This window comes from Pleurodeles waltl, chromosome 8, assembly GCF_031143425.1.
Source record: "Pleurodeles waltl isolate 20211129_DDA chromosome 8, aPleWal1.hap1.20221129, whole genome shotgun sequence".
In the NCBI taxonomy this organism is placed as follows: domain Eukaryota; kingdom Metazoa; phylum Chordata; class Amphibia; order Caudata; family Salamandridae; genus Pleurodeles; species Pleurodeles waltl.
In genome coordinates, this window is record NC_090447.1 from 1130630357 (window position 1) to 1130647123 (window position 16767).

At 45.4% G+C, this 16767-nt stretch overlaps 1 protein-coding gene across 1 annotated transcript in view; it reads right to left on the reverse strand.

The window, feature by feature from the left end:
* SUGT1 (SGT1 homolog, MIS12 kinetochore complex assembly cochaperone) overlaps positions 1-16767 on the reverse strand; it is a 187136-nt gene that overhangs the window by 129263 nt on the left and 41106 nt on the right. Inside the window, exons 3-4 of the mRNA XM_069205320.1 lie at positions 9137-9171; positions 4789-4885 (exon numbers count right to left, since the gene is read on the reverse strand). Of these exons, the coding sequence (XP_069061421.1) occupies positions 4789-4885; positions 9137-9171 (132 nt within the window). The remainder of the gene's footprint in view (positions 1-4788; positions 4886-9136; positions 9172-16767) is intronic.

Sequence of the window (16767 nt, forward strand, 5' to 3'; positions counted from 1 at the left end):
GCACATAGGGTACCAACTCAACAGCACGCCCCAGGCACCCCCCCAGGCCTGAGGTGGCGAGGTTGCTCCACTTCAAGGACAGGGACCACATTTTACAGCGTGCTCAGACGGGCGGCAACCTGGTAGTGGAGAACAATAGGGTTTCCATATTCCCAAACTTTTCCAGGGAAGTACAGCGCCAGAGGGCCGCGTTTACTGCCGCAAAGAGACGATTGAGAGAGGCAGGAATAATATACTCAATGCAGTTTCCCGCACGACTCAGACTGGTAACACCCACGGTAATACAGTTCTTTGTTACACCCCAGGAGGCCTGGGACTGGATGGAGCGGCAGCCCAAACTGAGCCACAGCTGACCACCCCGATCGCAGAAGAGAAAGCGCCACCACTCATATACTCAATGGCGGATCCCCTAACTCTTAAAATACTCACATGGAATATTAGGGGGATGCATTCGATGAGTAAACGTCATTAGGTATTCTCACACCTCACTAGACGAGGGATTCATATAGTCCTGTTACAAAAGACGCATCTAGATGCCACAGAGGGGAGAGCACTTCAGCGTAAATGGAGAAGACAGGTTTATTGTACTACGTATTCTGCTTACCAAAGGGGGCCCTTATCTGGATCAAGCCAGGAGTACCTTTTCAACACATTAAATCTGTAATATATCCCTTGGGGAGGAATGGCATGATCACAGGAAGGCTAGATGGGTGAGAAATAGCGATAGGGAGTCTTTATGGTCCTAATGCTAATCAGGACCCTTTCAGAACACCTGACCTCCCACTTTATGGGATCTGTACTACTGCATGGGGACTTTAACTGTGTATCTGACACGACCCTAGATAGATCGCACCTCACCCTGCAGGAATCCCCGATTAGGTGAACCACTAAGGCATTTCGGGAATGGCAACAGGAATGAGGGCTGATGGACTCCTAGCAAACTCAGCCCCCAAGAGACCGAGATTATTCCTTCTACGCCCTGTTATATGACCCACATGTAAGGTTGGATACATTCCTGTGTTCCCCAGACATTCATGAGTTGACATGCTTGACAGAATATTCGAGCAGAACGATCTTGTATCATAATCCTTTATTATTAGGACTTCAATGGGTACCCTCCCTCCACCCCCTAAACCCCCAGTGCCCACATAACAACTCAAGACCAGGTCTTTAGAAAAGCCATCGCTGCAGACATAACTACCTACTTTAGCAACAATGAGGGTTCCACAGACTCACGACTCCTGGAATGGGACGCCTTTAAGGCAATAATAAGGGAGAGATGCATTTCCACAGCCAAGGGTATCAGACATACAATAATACAGGACATTGAGAAAGCAGAACGTGAGCTGAGGGCGATAGAGCAGAAACACCCTGGAGAACCAGAACTCCAAACATCAGTCATGGATGCTCAAGAATGAGTAGCAACAGGGGTTGAAAGGCTCAGCTGTTATGACTATAAACCTTTCCTGGCGAGAGCTCACTTTTCGCATGGTTGGGGAATCCAGCAAAGAGGGGGTCAAGTATAGTTGAATTAGAAACATCCATAGGCCAGACGGCCTATAGCCAGGCTTCAATTAATCAGGAGTTTTATAACTATTACTCTGATCTCTACAGGAGCAAGGTCCACTCACCACTGGCAGACACCCAAGAGTACTTATCCCACCTTAACCTCCCAACAATCCTGGAGCAGGAATCTGAGACCCTAGGACAGGCAATTGAACTGTCAGAAGTTTCTGGCCGCTGTCATTAGCATGGCACAAAACAAAACTCCAGGACTGGATGGACTACCAGTTGAATTTTATTCTTCCTATATAGCAACACTGGTGCCCCGATTGGTCAGCATTTATGAAGAAGCCAAGGTAGCCGGGACTCTCCCTCCATCAGCGCAAGAGGCCCTTATCATTCCCCTTTTGAAACCTAGGAAGCCACCCACAAATGTAGGTTCCTACCGACCTCTGTCAATGTTATCGGTAGATTACAAAATCCTTAGTAAAATACTAGCGTCACGCCTCCTACCACATATGCACAGCTTGATCCATAGGGAGCAGGTGGGATTTATCCCTGGACGATATATGTCCCGTAACATACACCGACTATCCTCATTACTCTATGACAGTTCTTATGATAAAACCAGTGCAGTGGTCTTTGCTGTAGACTTAGAGAAAGCATTTGACAGCTTAGAATGGCCACACCTATACGAAGTGCTATGCAAATTTGGGCGAAGCGAGAACTTTATAGCCTGGACGGGATTACTCTATGCCATGGGCGAGAGTCCGCACACGCAGCACTATTTCAAGGGACTATCAAGTGGAACAAGGAACCAGGCAGGGATGCCCACTCTCCCCTCTCCTCTTTGCCCTGGCCATTGAGCCCCTTGCAAGCCTAGCAAGAGCGGGTACTGCTTATAGAGGCTTGAGAGTGGGGAATGACACCTATTACATGGCCTTATACGCTGATGATCTATTGCTATTTTAGCGGATGAAGATGACGCACTTCGAGGAGCAGCTACTAGACTGTTTTGGATCACTATCGGACCTTAACTGGGGGAAATCCAGCCTATTCCCCCTGATCCCTGACCAAGCGGCACCTGAGGACCTGAGAGGCCTACAATGGGAGCAGTGTTGTTTGATGTATATGGCAGTGCATGTCAATCATAACAGAACAGACCTTTTTGAAGGCAACATAGGGCGAGCGCTGCGGGGACTCCGCAGCAATATGACATTCTGGGAATTTCTGCCCTTATCAGTGTCAGAAAGAATTGCTTTATTTAAAATGATTACTCTAACATGATTGCTTAATCTTTTTGTTGCACTAACGATATGGAAACCCCAGAATTCAATAATAATAATTGAATTTCTATGGGGGATGGGTAGACGATGACTTGCACGTGAACATCTTCAGAGACAAACGGGGGATGGGGGACTGGCAGTACCAGACTTTGAGACCTTTTATCTAGCCAGCCAACTGCAACGGTTGACCCAATGGATAACCAGCCACATGCGGCCAGACAAAGTGAAAGCACCCTTTATTCTGGACCTCCTGACTCCGGCCATGGTGGTCCTCTGGCTCGGCCCTCCAGCAGTGACCTTACCAGCAGAACGGAGGGTGCTACGTGCCTGCTTGCTGCACTACCTCTGCAGATCAGGGGAGACTAGGCCTTATGCCCCGGAGAGCCCAGTGCAGTTTTTATCAGTGTTACTCCCATGGAGGTGACTGGAGTGGACTGACTAGCTGGGTAGAGGCAGGAGCAACATCGACGGGAACGATGTTTGAGGCACACGCTTTATTACCATTTGAAAAGTTCAGGATTCAATATGAATTACCACAGGGGCACTTCTTGCTCCATAGAGCGGTCACCGACGCACTCACTAAACACTGGTGCACAGGACAAACAGAACCTTCCCTCTCAAGCATCTGTCAATACTTGACTAGTAGTGCAGGTACATATAAGGCAGTTACTTTCCTATACAGGAGAATGAGAGCAACTCTGTCAGCCCCTTGTGAGCCTTAAATTGAAGTGGGAAGAGGACCTGGGCACAGAGATCACGGATGTTGAGTGGGAGAACGTATTGACCTGGGTCCCCCAAAGTATCTCTGAATGCCAGATTCAGGCTTATTAACCTATATGTACTATACACAGCATATTTGACACCAGGAAGGCTGCAAAGGCATTTTAATATCGTGGAAGCCATAAGTCCGAGGTGTGGGGAGGAGGCAGTAGAGTTTTTTCATATGTTCTGGGCCTGTCCAGTTTTGAGAGGTTTCTGGAACTCAGTAATTGGTATACTAGCAGAATTCATCGAGAGGGAGGTCCCATATGACCCCAAATATTGTTTACTCAATGGGTACCAACACTTATCCCGACAGAAAGTGACCATCCGGTTTCCAGGACCTAGCACTATTGTTATCAAAAAGAGAGATAACTAGGAATTGGAAACAGGTATGAGGCCCCCAGTGCATGGCCTGGAAAAGGGAAGTAGTAAAGTGGGCAAAGGCAGAAGAGATGGTGGGGGACCGAGAGGTCAAACGAGGTCAGGGTTTGATTGAGAGCCTGGGCCTGGAGTGCGTTAATATGTCTCTTAGAAAATTCAGATACTATACCAAATGACAACACACTACCCCCTTGATCAATAAGATGCAATGCATAACCTAGTCGAGTAGTGAGTACATAATGATATCTTGAGGAGTATACCTTAAGGGGACAGACAGAAAATCAGAAATGGCACACACTAGGAGATCTTGAGCAACATGGGAAGTTAGACATAATGGGAATACAGGAGACTTGGGGCAGTGGAAAACACGGGGGAGGGAGGAGGAGACGAGGGTAGGCACCTGAGCTGAAGTGCAATGCAATTAAAACAAATGAAAACATGATGATCGGAAAGTGGGAGATCGCAGGGGACAATAGAATGAATTATCTTCCAAAACTGTTGACAGATCCCACACACCAATAGTTACATTGTTCTGACATACTAAGTTGTAAACACTGTGAATGGTATTGATAATATCTGGATAATGTCCAGAGAAGGACATCACTGTAGAGCTCTGGAAAGTGCCTAATTGTTACTTATAAAGTTCAATAAAATATGTTTAAAAAAACAACAACAAAAAGATGCAACATGCCATAAAACATTATACTGTAGTCACCTTCAACATTCTATTGCTGGGATAAATTTGTTTCTAGCAATAAAGTAAGGCACAGTCTCTTCTTTAACATTAACAATACAATGAGTTCCACACATGAAAAAACATTCTACTGTTATTAATTAACTGAAAATGCATAGTTACCTCTTTATCTGAAAATTCGATGCTTACGTCATTTTTGTCAACATTCTTGACCATTATTGTAATTATGACTTGAGATTCTGTTTGGTACCAGTCATACCTTTAGAGGAAATAAAATAAACGTAAATGCATTACCAGGTGTTCAGTCGACAATTTCGGAAGGTACAACCCTAGATAAAATGTGGCAAACTGCATATATGTATGTGGTATTTCTATAGCGCAAATCTAGCCAAAAGATAGCAAAGCGCTTTAAACGGGCAAAGACAAGCATAAGGTAAACAAGTGATAACTGATATTGTGGCACCAAGGCTAGACTCTCCTGGGACAAAAAGCAAATTTGTAGTTGGCTAGGACTACAGACTTTCCATAAAAAGCAGCTTATCAAACACCAAGCAGCAGCAGCCTCTGAAAATACCCTGGGGAACACCCCACTGTTTTTTCGGGCTCAATGTATAAGCTGAAAAGCATTATGGACAGGACTGAGGTTTGGAGGTATGCCAATGCTTGATCTTTTTAGGTCTGCAATAAGTTTTGTTGTTGCATTCTCAATCCTATGGGTAGGACTTCGGTTTATACTTGGAATTGCCATTACCTAAGCAAACCTTTCAGACTCTCAGGCCACCAGGCAAAACAGCTCATGTGAAGTTATTTGAAAACCCCCATGACTTTATGGAAACCATAACAGGGTGCAATCGCGAGCTAGGAACTTTTCAACAGAAACAGAAGCCAGTGTACTGTAATGTAAGCACAGAGACTACATGTCTATGTTTGCTATGGACTACCTAAGCACAAGGAAGGCATCAGGCAACCAGCAAGACAAATCAGAAGTCAGAAAGCATATGCTCTTCTCGAAAGCTGGAATATTTCAGCAGTTCTCCTTGGACAGAAAATAAATAATAAAGCTGACCAGCCAAGGTTAGCATCTCTGGGCATACATGTTATTTTTCATGGACTTTGGCCTCTTTAAGGCACACTAGTATAATCCTGAAAGCGGACAGAAGTCCCTTATGTAGGGAGAACAAGGACAGATGTAAGAGTAAATCAAATTCTGCCCAAAACTGTGAAGGAAGCGGGAACATCACAGCTTTAACCATTGAAAGTAATGCCATTAAAAGAGACTGTCAATTTAAGCTGCATCCTCCTAGAGGGATGGAGGAAAATATAACTTATCTCAAGCACTTCTACAGTAGCAGTGGTGTTTTTCCAGATTACTATGCTTTGATCACTTCTGGAGTCAGTTAAAGATGCAAATACTACAGCACATCAGTATTTATGGCAAAGTTGCCACTGACAGTTAGGAAGGTGACGGAAATATGGTGTTTAAGGCGAATGACTGTACACTTTCTAGGACTGCAGTTAAAAAGCACAGGTGGGTCATTTGAAATTATTCAAACAAGAAAAAAATATGATAAATTGTGGAATTAGCCTAAATCATGTGATGAGAAAATGAGATTACAACAATGAGTAACAAGCAATCGAAAATAGAGTCAGAACTATTCTTGATCAGAGGAGTAGGATTTTTACCATTAACAAAGGTGATCCGCTTCACAAAAGACAAAAAAGCATGTTGCATTGAGGTGACAGTGACAGGGTTAGTACAAGTGCCAGCTTGCATAACTACACAAGCTGGTATAGTTTGTCCTGAATGTGAATTTTTCACAACAAATACTCGTGCAAACGTTTTTAGAGGTTTCTCATGAGTTAGGAGACACTGAGGAACAAGTTACTTACTTTCAGTAACACTCTTTCTGGTAGAGACTCTAACCACAGATTCCTCACCATGTGAATATAGCCCAAGTGTGAGACTGGATATGGAAACTATTTTCAGCAGTAACTCTGTATGCCGGTAGGTACTGCTGTCAGTGCGCCCACTGAAGCTGTTCCACTCTGGAAATTATGTGTGGAGGCTATATAGGTGCCACTGTTGCATGCTGTCAGTTGTTTCCAAAGTAGTGCAGGCCTCCAGATGCAAAGCCCCAATAGCAAATTGGTTGTGACCATTGTGCAAATACTAGGACTTGGGTTCTTATTAATAGAGTTCAATTCACAGAACGTGAGGATAAGAGGGACATGAGGGACCTGCTGTTAGAAGCGAAGTAGCTTTTTGTTCTGACAGACTTCTAACTGCAGATTCCTTACCTTTTGAAGAGGTACCAAAGCAGTAATTATCTAGACGCAGGTCTTTGAACAGACCCAAGCCAGAAAGCCCTACAAGTCTGAGTGGGCAAAATGCCCCTCTCTGCGAACCTGGCTGTCCAGACAGTATGGCTTTGTGAACATAAGTAGTGATGCCCATATAGCTGTCTAGCAGATGTCCAGGACTGGAAATTGGTGAGCCACCACAGTAGCAGCAGCTTTGGCCCTGGTGGAATGAGCATGCAGCCCTTCCAGAGGCTACATCTTGGCCAATGCATAGTTCTTAATGCAGAGCATGATCCATTGGGAGACGGTCCTTTTTTGCACACCTTTGCCCTTTTTTGATCCAATGAACTTCTCAAAGAGCTGATCATCCACACAGTGTTCCTTGGGTTGACTGATGTAAAGGCTCAGTGCTCTTTTGGGGCCCAAACAATTTAGTTTCTCCGCAGAGGTGGAACATAGCACGCAAGTAAGGCAATGGGTTGACCGATGCGGACCGCCATCACAACATTTGATGCTCGAGTCCCCAGAGACAGTTTGTCTGGAAGAAGGTGGTGGGTGTAAGGAGGGTTGACACAGAGCTTGAAGCACACTTATCAGCAGCAACAATGTTATGGAAATAAGCAACACAGTATTAGGGATGAGAAACCACAAAGGACAGCTGGTGGAGGAGATCAAAGGCGGGGGGGCAAGAGTTGGATCAGTATTTGGGTTTTCTTCTGACTCATAGAAACCTGACCACTAAGCTCTTGGGAGAGGGGTGCAGAGACAAAATTGCGGGGTTCCCCGGGACCGGTCAAGGCATGTTACAATTTGGTGATTTACTGGGGAGAAGGGAGCAAGGTTTGGCTCCTACACCTAGGAGTGTACCAGTGAGTGCCTCGTTAAAAAGGTAGTAGGGACCTAGTAGTGGTTTGCCCCAGCTCGAATACTTCGGTCAGGACATTGGTTTTGACCTCTAGGGTGGGGAACCAGAGGTCGAGAACTTTGGATGCCCTGCGCATAACCACCACACAGAAAGCCCACTCTGTAGCAGGACCTGGCAGTGTGAGAAAGCTAGAATCAAGAGAGGTGTCTCGCTCACAGGAGTCCAGCATACCAATTATATTCACTGTACTGCTGGCCTATTTCATCACTCGAGTCATAATTGTTGTTGGAATCCATCCAAAACAAGGGGTGCAGTGCATGGGATCCTCCTTGTGGAGGTTGAACATCCAGATTTTGGTTTGATGGGAGTAGAGCGTGGCCTTGGCTGAGGTCATAGTGGCACTGACTCAGTCGGTCAGCTCAGACTCGTCCTCCAGAGTCAATGGAGTTGGTGTTGTTGCTCCCGTGAACCGGCTTGTACTCTGAAGCCATAGGCGGAGTTGGTACAGGAGCCGGGGGAGGCCCACTGGTGGGACCAGCAGGCACCAAAGGCAAACCTGATGAGGACCTGTCACAGACATTTTCTTGTGACAATCCTTTCAAGGTTTAAAACCAGTCCCCTCTGGAGGTGACATTTCTCTTGCACACTGTAAATTGTGAGGTAAAGGAGTCTCAAAGAGACAAGGTGTAGCTCCAGATCTACGTCTGATGAGCGCAGAAAGAAAGGCACTACTATTGTGCAAGAATGGCACTTATATAAGTTTTGCACATTATTTCCAGAATAGAACAGAGCCACTACGGAGTGCATGGCACCACCTACCTGTGTGCCAAGGTACTGACGAAAAAGGTTTCCAGACCCGGTATGATGCTTGGGGAATATTGATATGGTGAGGATTAAGTGGCTTGAAGTCTCCATCAGAGAAGATTTCACGTTAAGGCCAGAAAAGATTAATAAACTCATGACCCGTAGAAAGAAGTTATTTTACCATAATCTTAAAAACGCTAAATTTAGAACCAGAAAAAGGCATCACGTTATAACCATCAGAATTCAGTGGTTCACATATCTAAATATCCTACAATATATTAAGTAAATTGCAATTCATGCAGAAAACAGAAGTTGGCCTATACCATGTAGCTGAATAAACTTTTTTCTATTTGATGATGCTTAAAGGAATACTCACCAGCCCATGACAAGCAGTCAAAGCATCAGCTACCAGTAAAAAGGCTCGTTAAAAGGCTTAAAAGTACTATTTCAAAAGTACTTTGGTAAATGAGCTGAAAGTGATAGGCTGTAATAACGTTTTACCAGTATGGAAAATACTTTTTATTTCATTTAACAACTTACTTGATCTTTGATGTAGGAGGCTGATGCTTTGTGGTCTGTCCATGACATGTAAAATATAAGAGAAAATGTAATTTAGGTCATTGTTGTAGAAATATGCAACCGTATTTTTTAATACTAAAGAAGCTGAAAACACTGCACTGTAGAACATTTGAAAATTAAATAAGGCCTTAAACACAATATGCTTGAAGTGACTGACGGTGGTGGAGCAACTGGTATTTACAGATCTGAGGCAGACCTATAGCCAGTGCATATTTGGAGGATGAATCAACCCAACACGCAAAATAAAGGATTTTAATTAGACTAATCAGAGGCAGTGTAATTCAGAACAACCCTACATTGCTGAACTATAGGACCCCAATATTCTGGAAGACAATGCACTATTAAATAATTATCTGCAGCTGACTTTTTAATCAGGAGCCATTATCAAGTGTTGTCAGAATGTCTGGCTTCCTTGCACGCAAATGTTTAGTTTGTTCACTAACCTACTCAAAAACAAGTAAGACCCATTTTAAAACAGAACACTGCAACTTGTTTTTCTCTTGAGAAGGTTGGAGGACAGACAGGTGGGAGCTAGAGCACAGGCAAGGGTGGGCCAAAAAAGAAGGTTCTAGGAAGAGGCAGCGGGCATGAAAACAGGGTCCTGGGAGAAGAGAGGAACAAAAGCAAAGAAATTAAGCTCTGGAAAGAAATGGGGGAAAAAGAGGCCAAGAAATAGGGCCAAGAAATCATAGTCCGGGAAGAGGTGGGGGTGTCCAGAAAGCAGGCAATGGGAAAATTCAGGGGGCAAAGAAGGCAGGCTAAGGCCGAGGGGCAAAGGCAGGCAGGGTCCGGCTGAGGGGGATGGGGGCAAAGAAGGCAGGCTTCGGCCAGGGGGAGAGGTGGGGGGAAAAGAAGGCAGGCTCTGGCCGGGAGGGGCAAAGGCGGCAGGCTCCGGCCGGGAGGGGCAAAGGCGGCAGGCTCTGGCTGAGGGGGATGGGGGCAGGCTCCGGCGAGAGGGGGGTGGGGGGGGGGTCAAAGAAGGCAAGCCCCAGCCATGAGGGTTGAGGGGTGGGGGGGGGGGGGGGGCAAAGATGGCAGGCTCTGGCCGGGAGGGGCAAAGGCGGCAGGCTCAGGCCGGGAGGGGCAAAGGCGGCAGGCTCCGGCAGTTCATGAAAGACTGAAAGAAAGCAGGACCATGTGGTGTTATGAATTGAGCAGTGGTGGGGAAACAAAGTGGGGCTTGAACTGGGCCAAGCAGGGGAGAAAGAGTAGGTGTGGGGAGTAATGCGCATGTGAGGAGATCCAGGGAGCAGGGACATAAAAAGTTGTGCCGGGCAGAGAGAGAAACAATAATACTATGAAGGATGAAAATAAAAAACAAGTGGAGGCCAAGATAGCCAGGCTGGACAAGGGGAGACAATAAGAAGCCTGGGTGGGGAACAAGTAGGAGACAGACCTACCTAGATTCCCTAGTTACATTTCACAGGCCTTCCTAATTCAGCAATATATCCCCTGCACTCGGCAAGAGGGACAACTATTACTCTTGCGCTGTGTGCAGACAAGCAGGTCATTTTGTGTAAATGGGGCACAGAAAAACCCAGATGCGGCCGGGTTGGCAGCACAAGCTCTGGGAACCACTTAGTACGGAGAAAGCTACGGCAAGCTACTGCAACTTGGCACGACTTGGGGCCCTGTATACGATTCTTAGTTCAAGATTTAAGGGAACATCCCTGTCCAGCATACTTGTAGATACTTCACATCACACAAACTGACCATGAAGCTGAATAAGGTGAGGAAGCGGCGACTCTGAAAATGGCACTTATCCCTGAACCTGGAGCCACAGTGACCTCCAGCAGCAGGTGTGGTCGAGCAACTCCTTCCCATGGACAGTCTTTCACCCTCCTCGGATAGTCTACCCACCCCTTCTTCCCAGGTTTACTCCAAATCTCCCTTCTTATTTCCTCACCAGCCAATGGATGTAGGTGAGGGTACTGTTCTCTGTTTGTTTTCTGAAATCTAATAAAACAGATTTAAACGCAAAATGCATGGTTGAAAAGGACAGATTTTACAGATGAGCTTAAGACCAAGATTATTTTTTTCTTTTATGAAAACAAAGCTACTGTCACTGGCAGAAGGATGAAGTGGAAGCATTTAAAGTTACAGCTCACGGGTACTATTCAGGGACTACTACGATCACCAAAAACATTGGCAAGAAGTCGGTACCCTTGAATAGGGTAATAACTTATTCCTTTAGATTGACTAACTGTGACTATATCTATTTTGGACTAAACAGCATAATTATGGTGTGGGCTGGTGGAACTCCGTTATGGTAAGTTAATATCAAAAGAGGACCTATGATCATCTAAGCAATTAGTAATTTGAGATGGGGTTTGATGGTTTATCGACCTAGTAACAATAAAACATTTACTGATCATTACCAAGCCCACAGAAACATGTGCCTGACTATTTCCGGATGTCAGTGAACCACTGGATCTGCCTTTTTCTGGTATAAGATACTACCTGCTAATAAGAGCAGAGGCAAAGGAAAAACACCTCTGGCTGAGCAGTCAAATGTATCAAATATGCTGCATTTACTGTGCCCAAGTTAATGGAAGCCCTGACAGAGGAATCACTCCTGTAGCGATTATTTGAGGCACTGACCATATTGCTCGCTAAGCCACTCAAGAAGACTTAACTGTGGAACTTTGTCAGGCTGTCACTGCTTAAGGTTGACATGACAATTCTAGGCGTTGTGCCCTCATTTAGGTTAGGTCTGCTGATGCTGACTCTGGAGCATCCAGACCAGCCTGCTTTTATTTCTGGCATGAATACCAAGCCAAATCGTAGGAGGCTCTTCTAGCCTATAAAACAGAACTAGCTGATACACAAAACGATTTTAATACCTTAAGCCTACAAATAATTGAAGCTGTAGCTTACAATATCTGTTCTCCGCTCAGATATATATATTTGTTTAAATGGACTAGATTTTTACACATTGATCCAACAGCACAAATGAATGCTCAAACATAGTTACACAGTTATAAGCAGGTTTATAACATATGATTTCTTTCAAAATTAATAGTGCTCCAAAGGATTCCAAATTTTGTTCTTTTTACAGTTTGCCATGCTTGGCTGCATGAGCCAAAACCACATAGCCCCATGGCCTTATGACTTCGAAAATACCGCTGGTTAATTTAAGTCTGGAATCTCGGATTACTGTTGGTAAATGGGTCTCGACTTTCACTGGTGGGGTCAGACCAACCTCAAACTCATCTGTTGATAAAGACAAAAGTGGGACCCTGACCTGAGCTCACACGTGTCAGATGCAAAATGGCAGAGGGCCTTTCAACATAACACATATGTATCATGCAAAAGCAGATTTAAGCTCCATATACTGCAAAGTAGCATGAGCAACTACATTATCTCTAGAACGTACCATGCTACAAATCATCCTCTAATCTCAATTGCCCTAGGTGCAGTTTGCCCCAGGAAAATGTCTGACACGTGCAGTACCTACTTTCTGGGATTGCCCAGTGACTCCAATGGCAGGGTTTTCTGGGTGGTGACTGTGCACAAATGCTAGATTGTACCTATTGTGCTTGTTGACTTTGCGGAAAGCCAGCAACTGAGAATTGCTGGCTCTGTGTTCAGTTCTGGCGAAGCCTTGTACAGCCATGACATTAAAGACTGTAAGACACAAGGAGGTTTTTAAGGATATAAAAGGAGCTACTGAAGAGTTGTTGACTGCTAGTTGGGCACCAAATGATGCAGATATTCTGGGTGAGTATACAGAAGACAGCAACTTGATATCACCATGAGCCAAACCGATGCTGCTTGCTGGCTAACAAATGGTATACACAGACTATGTTATGTTAGGATTACATCACTTTTAAAGTGCATTATCACCTCAAGGCCATTAGGTGCTGTTCCAAATGTAGGGGAGAACACTAACCCAGTGGCCCTACCCTAACTTGCCAAATGATAATCCACATGCCTTAAGATGGCAGCAAAATAAAAATCTATGTTTTGACCATTGATTTGTAGAAAGAGAATGACAAAGTTTAGCTGCATTAACAAAACACAGAATCATTTCCCTGATATGAATTTGTGGATTCTGATTCCATCCACCATCATGGGTACGACAAGGCTGATAGCTCACATTGGGCTACTGTACCTGCTGTATATCTTCATGTGCAGTTGTATTAGTTAAATGTTTAGTTTGTGTTCAAGCCTGGACTAACAGTTATGAAGATGAACTGAAATTGATCTGTTTGCTGGTACCAAAGCTCTGAACTGCCCCTGCAATATCACTCCAGTATAATTTAGAATGCTCATAAAGATGTGGGTTGAGAAAATGTTCATACACAGAGGGAAATAAGTAGCAGTCAGATTTCTGATAAATAAGTCTAGAGTATTTTGTTAACACTCCATCTAATTATCTACACATTTCTTTGATGCCTATGCTATCCAGCACCTACATCTATCCAACATTCAAGAGAAAATAGTACTTTGGGAAAGGCACAGCCTGGTTTTTATACACCAATTGGCTACAAATTAGCATTTGCCTCAGTTCTTGATAATCAGCACTGGATTATAAATGTGAAGGAAGTGTCCACAGTGATACTTTTTGAGCTCTTATCATCATTAAACATTGTAAACATTTCTGCTCTTAGCCACGGTAGGGCCCGTCACTGCATAAGCTTGGCATGTGGAGCCCCACAAAGTCCTGGACTCCATCAATCAGCAATTTTTAAAGCGGGTTACTCACCCACAGGGTCTGAAGGCGCTGTGGGGTAGGCCCTCAAGATTCAGTCAAGGAGCCAGGTCTTAAGGTTCTTCTTGAATTGAGATAGCGATAGCAACTGCCTGGGGTGTTCCAGCATTTTGCGTTCCAGCATTTTGCCACAAGGTAGGTGAAGGATCTCCCTCCAGCCGAGGATTTACTTATGCGGGGTATGGTGGTGACTGACTGCTGGGAGTAACATTGAGATCTGGTAGGGAATAAAAGGTGATGCAGTGGTTGAGGTAGCTAGGTCCTAGGTTGTGGAGGGCCCTGTAAGCGTGGACGAGAACCTTGAAGTGGATCCTTTGCTAGACTCTGAGCCAGTGGAGATCTCTCAGGTGTCCTGTGATGTGTTCTCTGCGGGGGAAGGTCAGAATGAGTCTGGCACAGGTGTTCTGGATTTGTAATAGCTTGCTCAGGTTCTTCTTGGTCGTTCCTGCGTAGAGGGTGCTGCTGTAGTCAAGTCTGCTTGTGATCAGTGCATGTGTCACGGTTTTGGGGCAGTCGCTCGGGATCCATCTGAAGATCTTCCGGATGAGTTGGAGGGTGTGGAAACAGGTGGGGGTGACAGAGTTTACCTGTCTTGCCCAGGTTGCATGCGTGGTTTATAGGGGGGTGGAGGAGCTGCCATGAGTTAAGGGCCACCAGGATTCCCAGGATGAGGATCTCAGTTTTGTCTGAGTTTAACTTGAGGCAGCTCTCCTTCAGCCAGGCGGCGACTACTTCCATTCAGTCTTGGAAGTTCTTCTTGCTCTTTGTGGGGTTATCGGTCAGGGAGATGATCAGCTAAGTCTCATCGACATAGGAGACAATGTTCAATCCAAAGATTCTGACTGAGATGAGTGGGGCCATGTAGATGTTGAAAAGTGTGGGACTCAACGAGGATCCTTGGGGTACTCCACAGCTGATCTCTGTAGGTTCTGATAGGTGTGGCCGGGTTTGGGGGGGGGGGGGGGGGGGGGGGCCTTGAGGTGGAGGGAGTGTGACTCAGGAAAGAGTGTATTCATCGAAGGGCCTTGCCACGTATGTCTGCTGCATAGAGTCTGGCTCATAGGGCGCGGTGGAACACTGTCGAAGGTGGCCAATAGGTCCTGTAGGATGAGGGCTGCTGTTTGGTCGAGGAGAGAGAGGATGTTGTTTGGGGTGGCAAGCAGGGCGCTCTCCGTACTGTGATTAGTTCTGAATCCTGATTGGGAAATGTCCAGTATGTTGCTGTCCTCGATATGTTGGCAGAGGTGAGCATTGATTACTTTCTCAGCAACCTCAGCTGGGAAAGGCAGCAGCGAGATGGGGCGTTAATTCTTGAGATCCGCGGGGTCGGCTGTGGGTTCTTTCAAGAGTGGGTGGATCTCAGCGTGTTTCCATTCTTCTGGGAAAGTGGCCAACTCTAGGGAGCAGCTGATGGTCTTGTGGAGCTCGGGTGCAATGGAAGCACTGGCTTTGTTGAAGATGCATTGGGGGCAGGGATCGGTGAAGGCTCCGGAATGGATGCTGCTAATGATGGACTGAGTATCGTCTCTCATGAGGGGGGTCCAGGCCTGCAGGAACTGTGGGGGTTCAGTGGATCGAGGTTGGGGCACTGTGGGTGGGTTCAGGGAGTGTTTGGGTCCGAAGCAGTCATAGATGTCCTTGATTTTACGATGGAAGAAGGCGGCAAGTCTTTCGCACAGGTCCTGGGATGGAGGGATGTTAATGGCCCCTTCTTGAGGTTTGGTGAATTCCTTGATGATGGCAAAAATTTATTTTGTGTTGTAAGTGGTGGCGTCGATACTGTCCTGCATGGTAGTTTTTCTGGTGGATCTGATGAGGCCATGGTGGGACTGAGCCAGATTTAATGCCAGCATAGCCCAATCACACTGAGCTTGGGAGCGGATAACAATACCAGCCAATGTGTTTTAAAGACTGAATTTTAACTATTAGATGGCTAAAAGTCTGATAATACTGAGGTACTGGTGGATGGTGGCTAAAAAAGACATGTGAAATTCGTCTTTATGGCCTTACAACAAGGGCACACATATGCGCCCTGTTGTCCTACCCCAAATCTAGACCTGTTTTAAAAATAACTTTGTTTGGCTGCAAACGTTAATAGAACAGCTGTAGTCTACCAGGAGAGTGTTTGCTTAGGAAGTATTCCTTTTGTTACTTGGTCCTACTAAAAAGTAAACATCAAATGCCATGATATCCTCAAGAGTAGGATTGCTCCCTTCTACATGGATTTCTCCAAACATGTATTCAAATTGCTGCAGTTTGCTTGGTGTTGTAAGTTAATATATGGCTCCTCTTTCTAGGATAAGCAAGAGGAGCATTCAAAAGACTATCGCTCACTATGCCAAGAACACACAACCAATCTAATGTCAACTTTATGGTTGTTATTCCTAATTGGCACTTTTTATGCCACTCAGATCTTTAAGACCAATTGCTCAACTTATAAATGATCTAGGAATCAAAACATCCAAACCGGGAAGAAAGGAAAATGTCACTTACCCAGTGTACATCTGTTCGTGGCATTAGTCGCTGCAGATTCACAAGCTGTGCATAGTCTGCCGTCTGGTGCTGGGTCGGAGTGTTACAAGTTGTTTTTCTTCGAAGAAGTCTTTTCGAGTCACGAGACCGAGGGACTCCTACTTTGGTTCCATTGCGCATGGGCGTCGACTCCATGTTAGATTGTTTTCCCCGCAGAGGGTGAGGTAGGAGTTGTGTATGTTAGTAATAGTGCCCATGCAATGGAATGAATAAGTATGTACAAAATGAAGGTTAAAGTAATATATTTACAAATGTACAAGTGTTGAAGAGTACTTCCAAACGGCTACAGGCTCCCGGGGAGGCGGGTGGGCGCATGTGAATCTGCAGCGACTAATGCCACGAACAG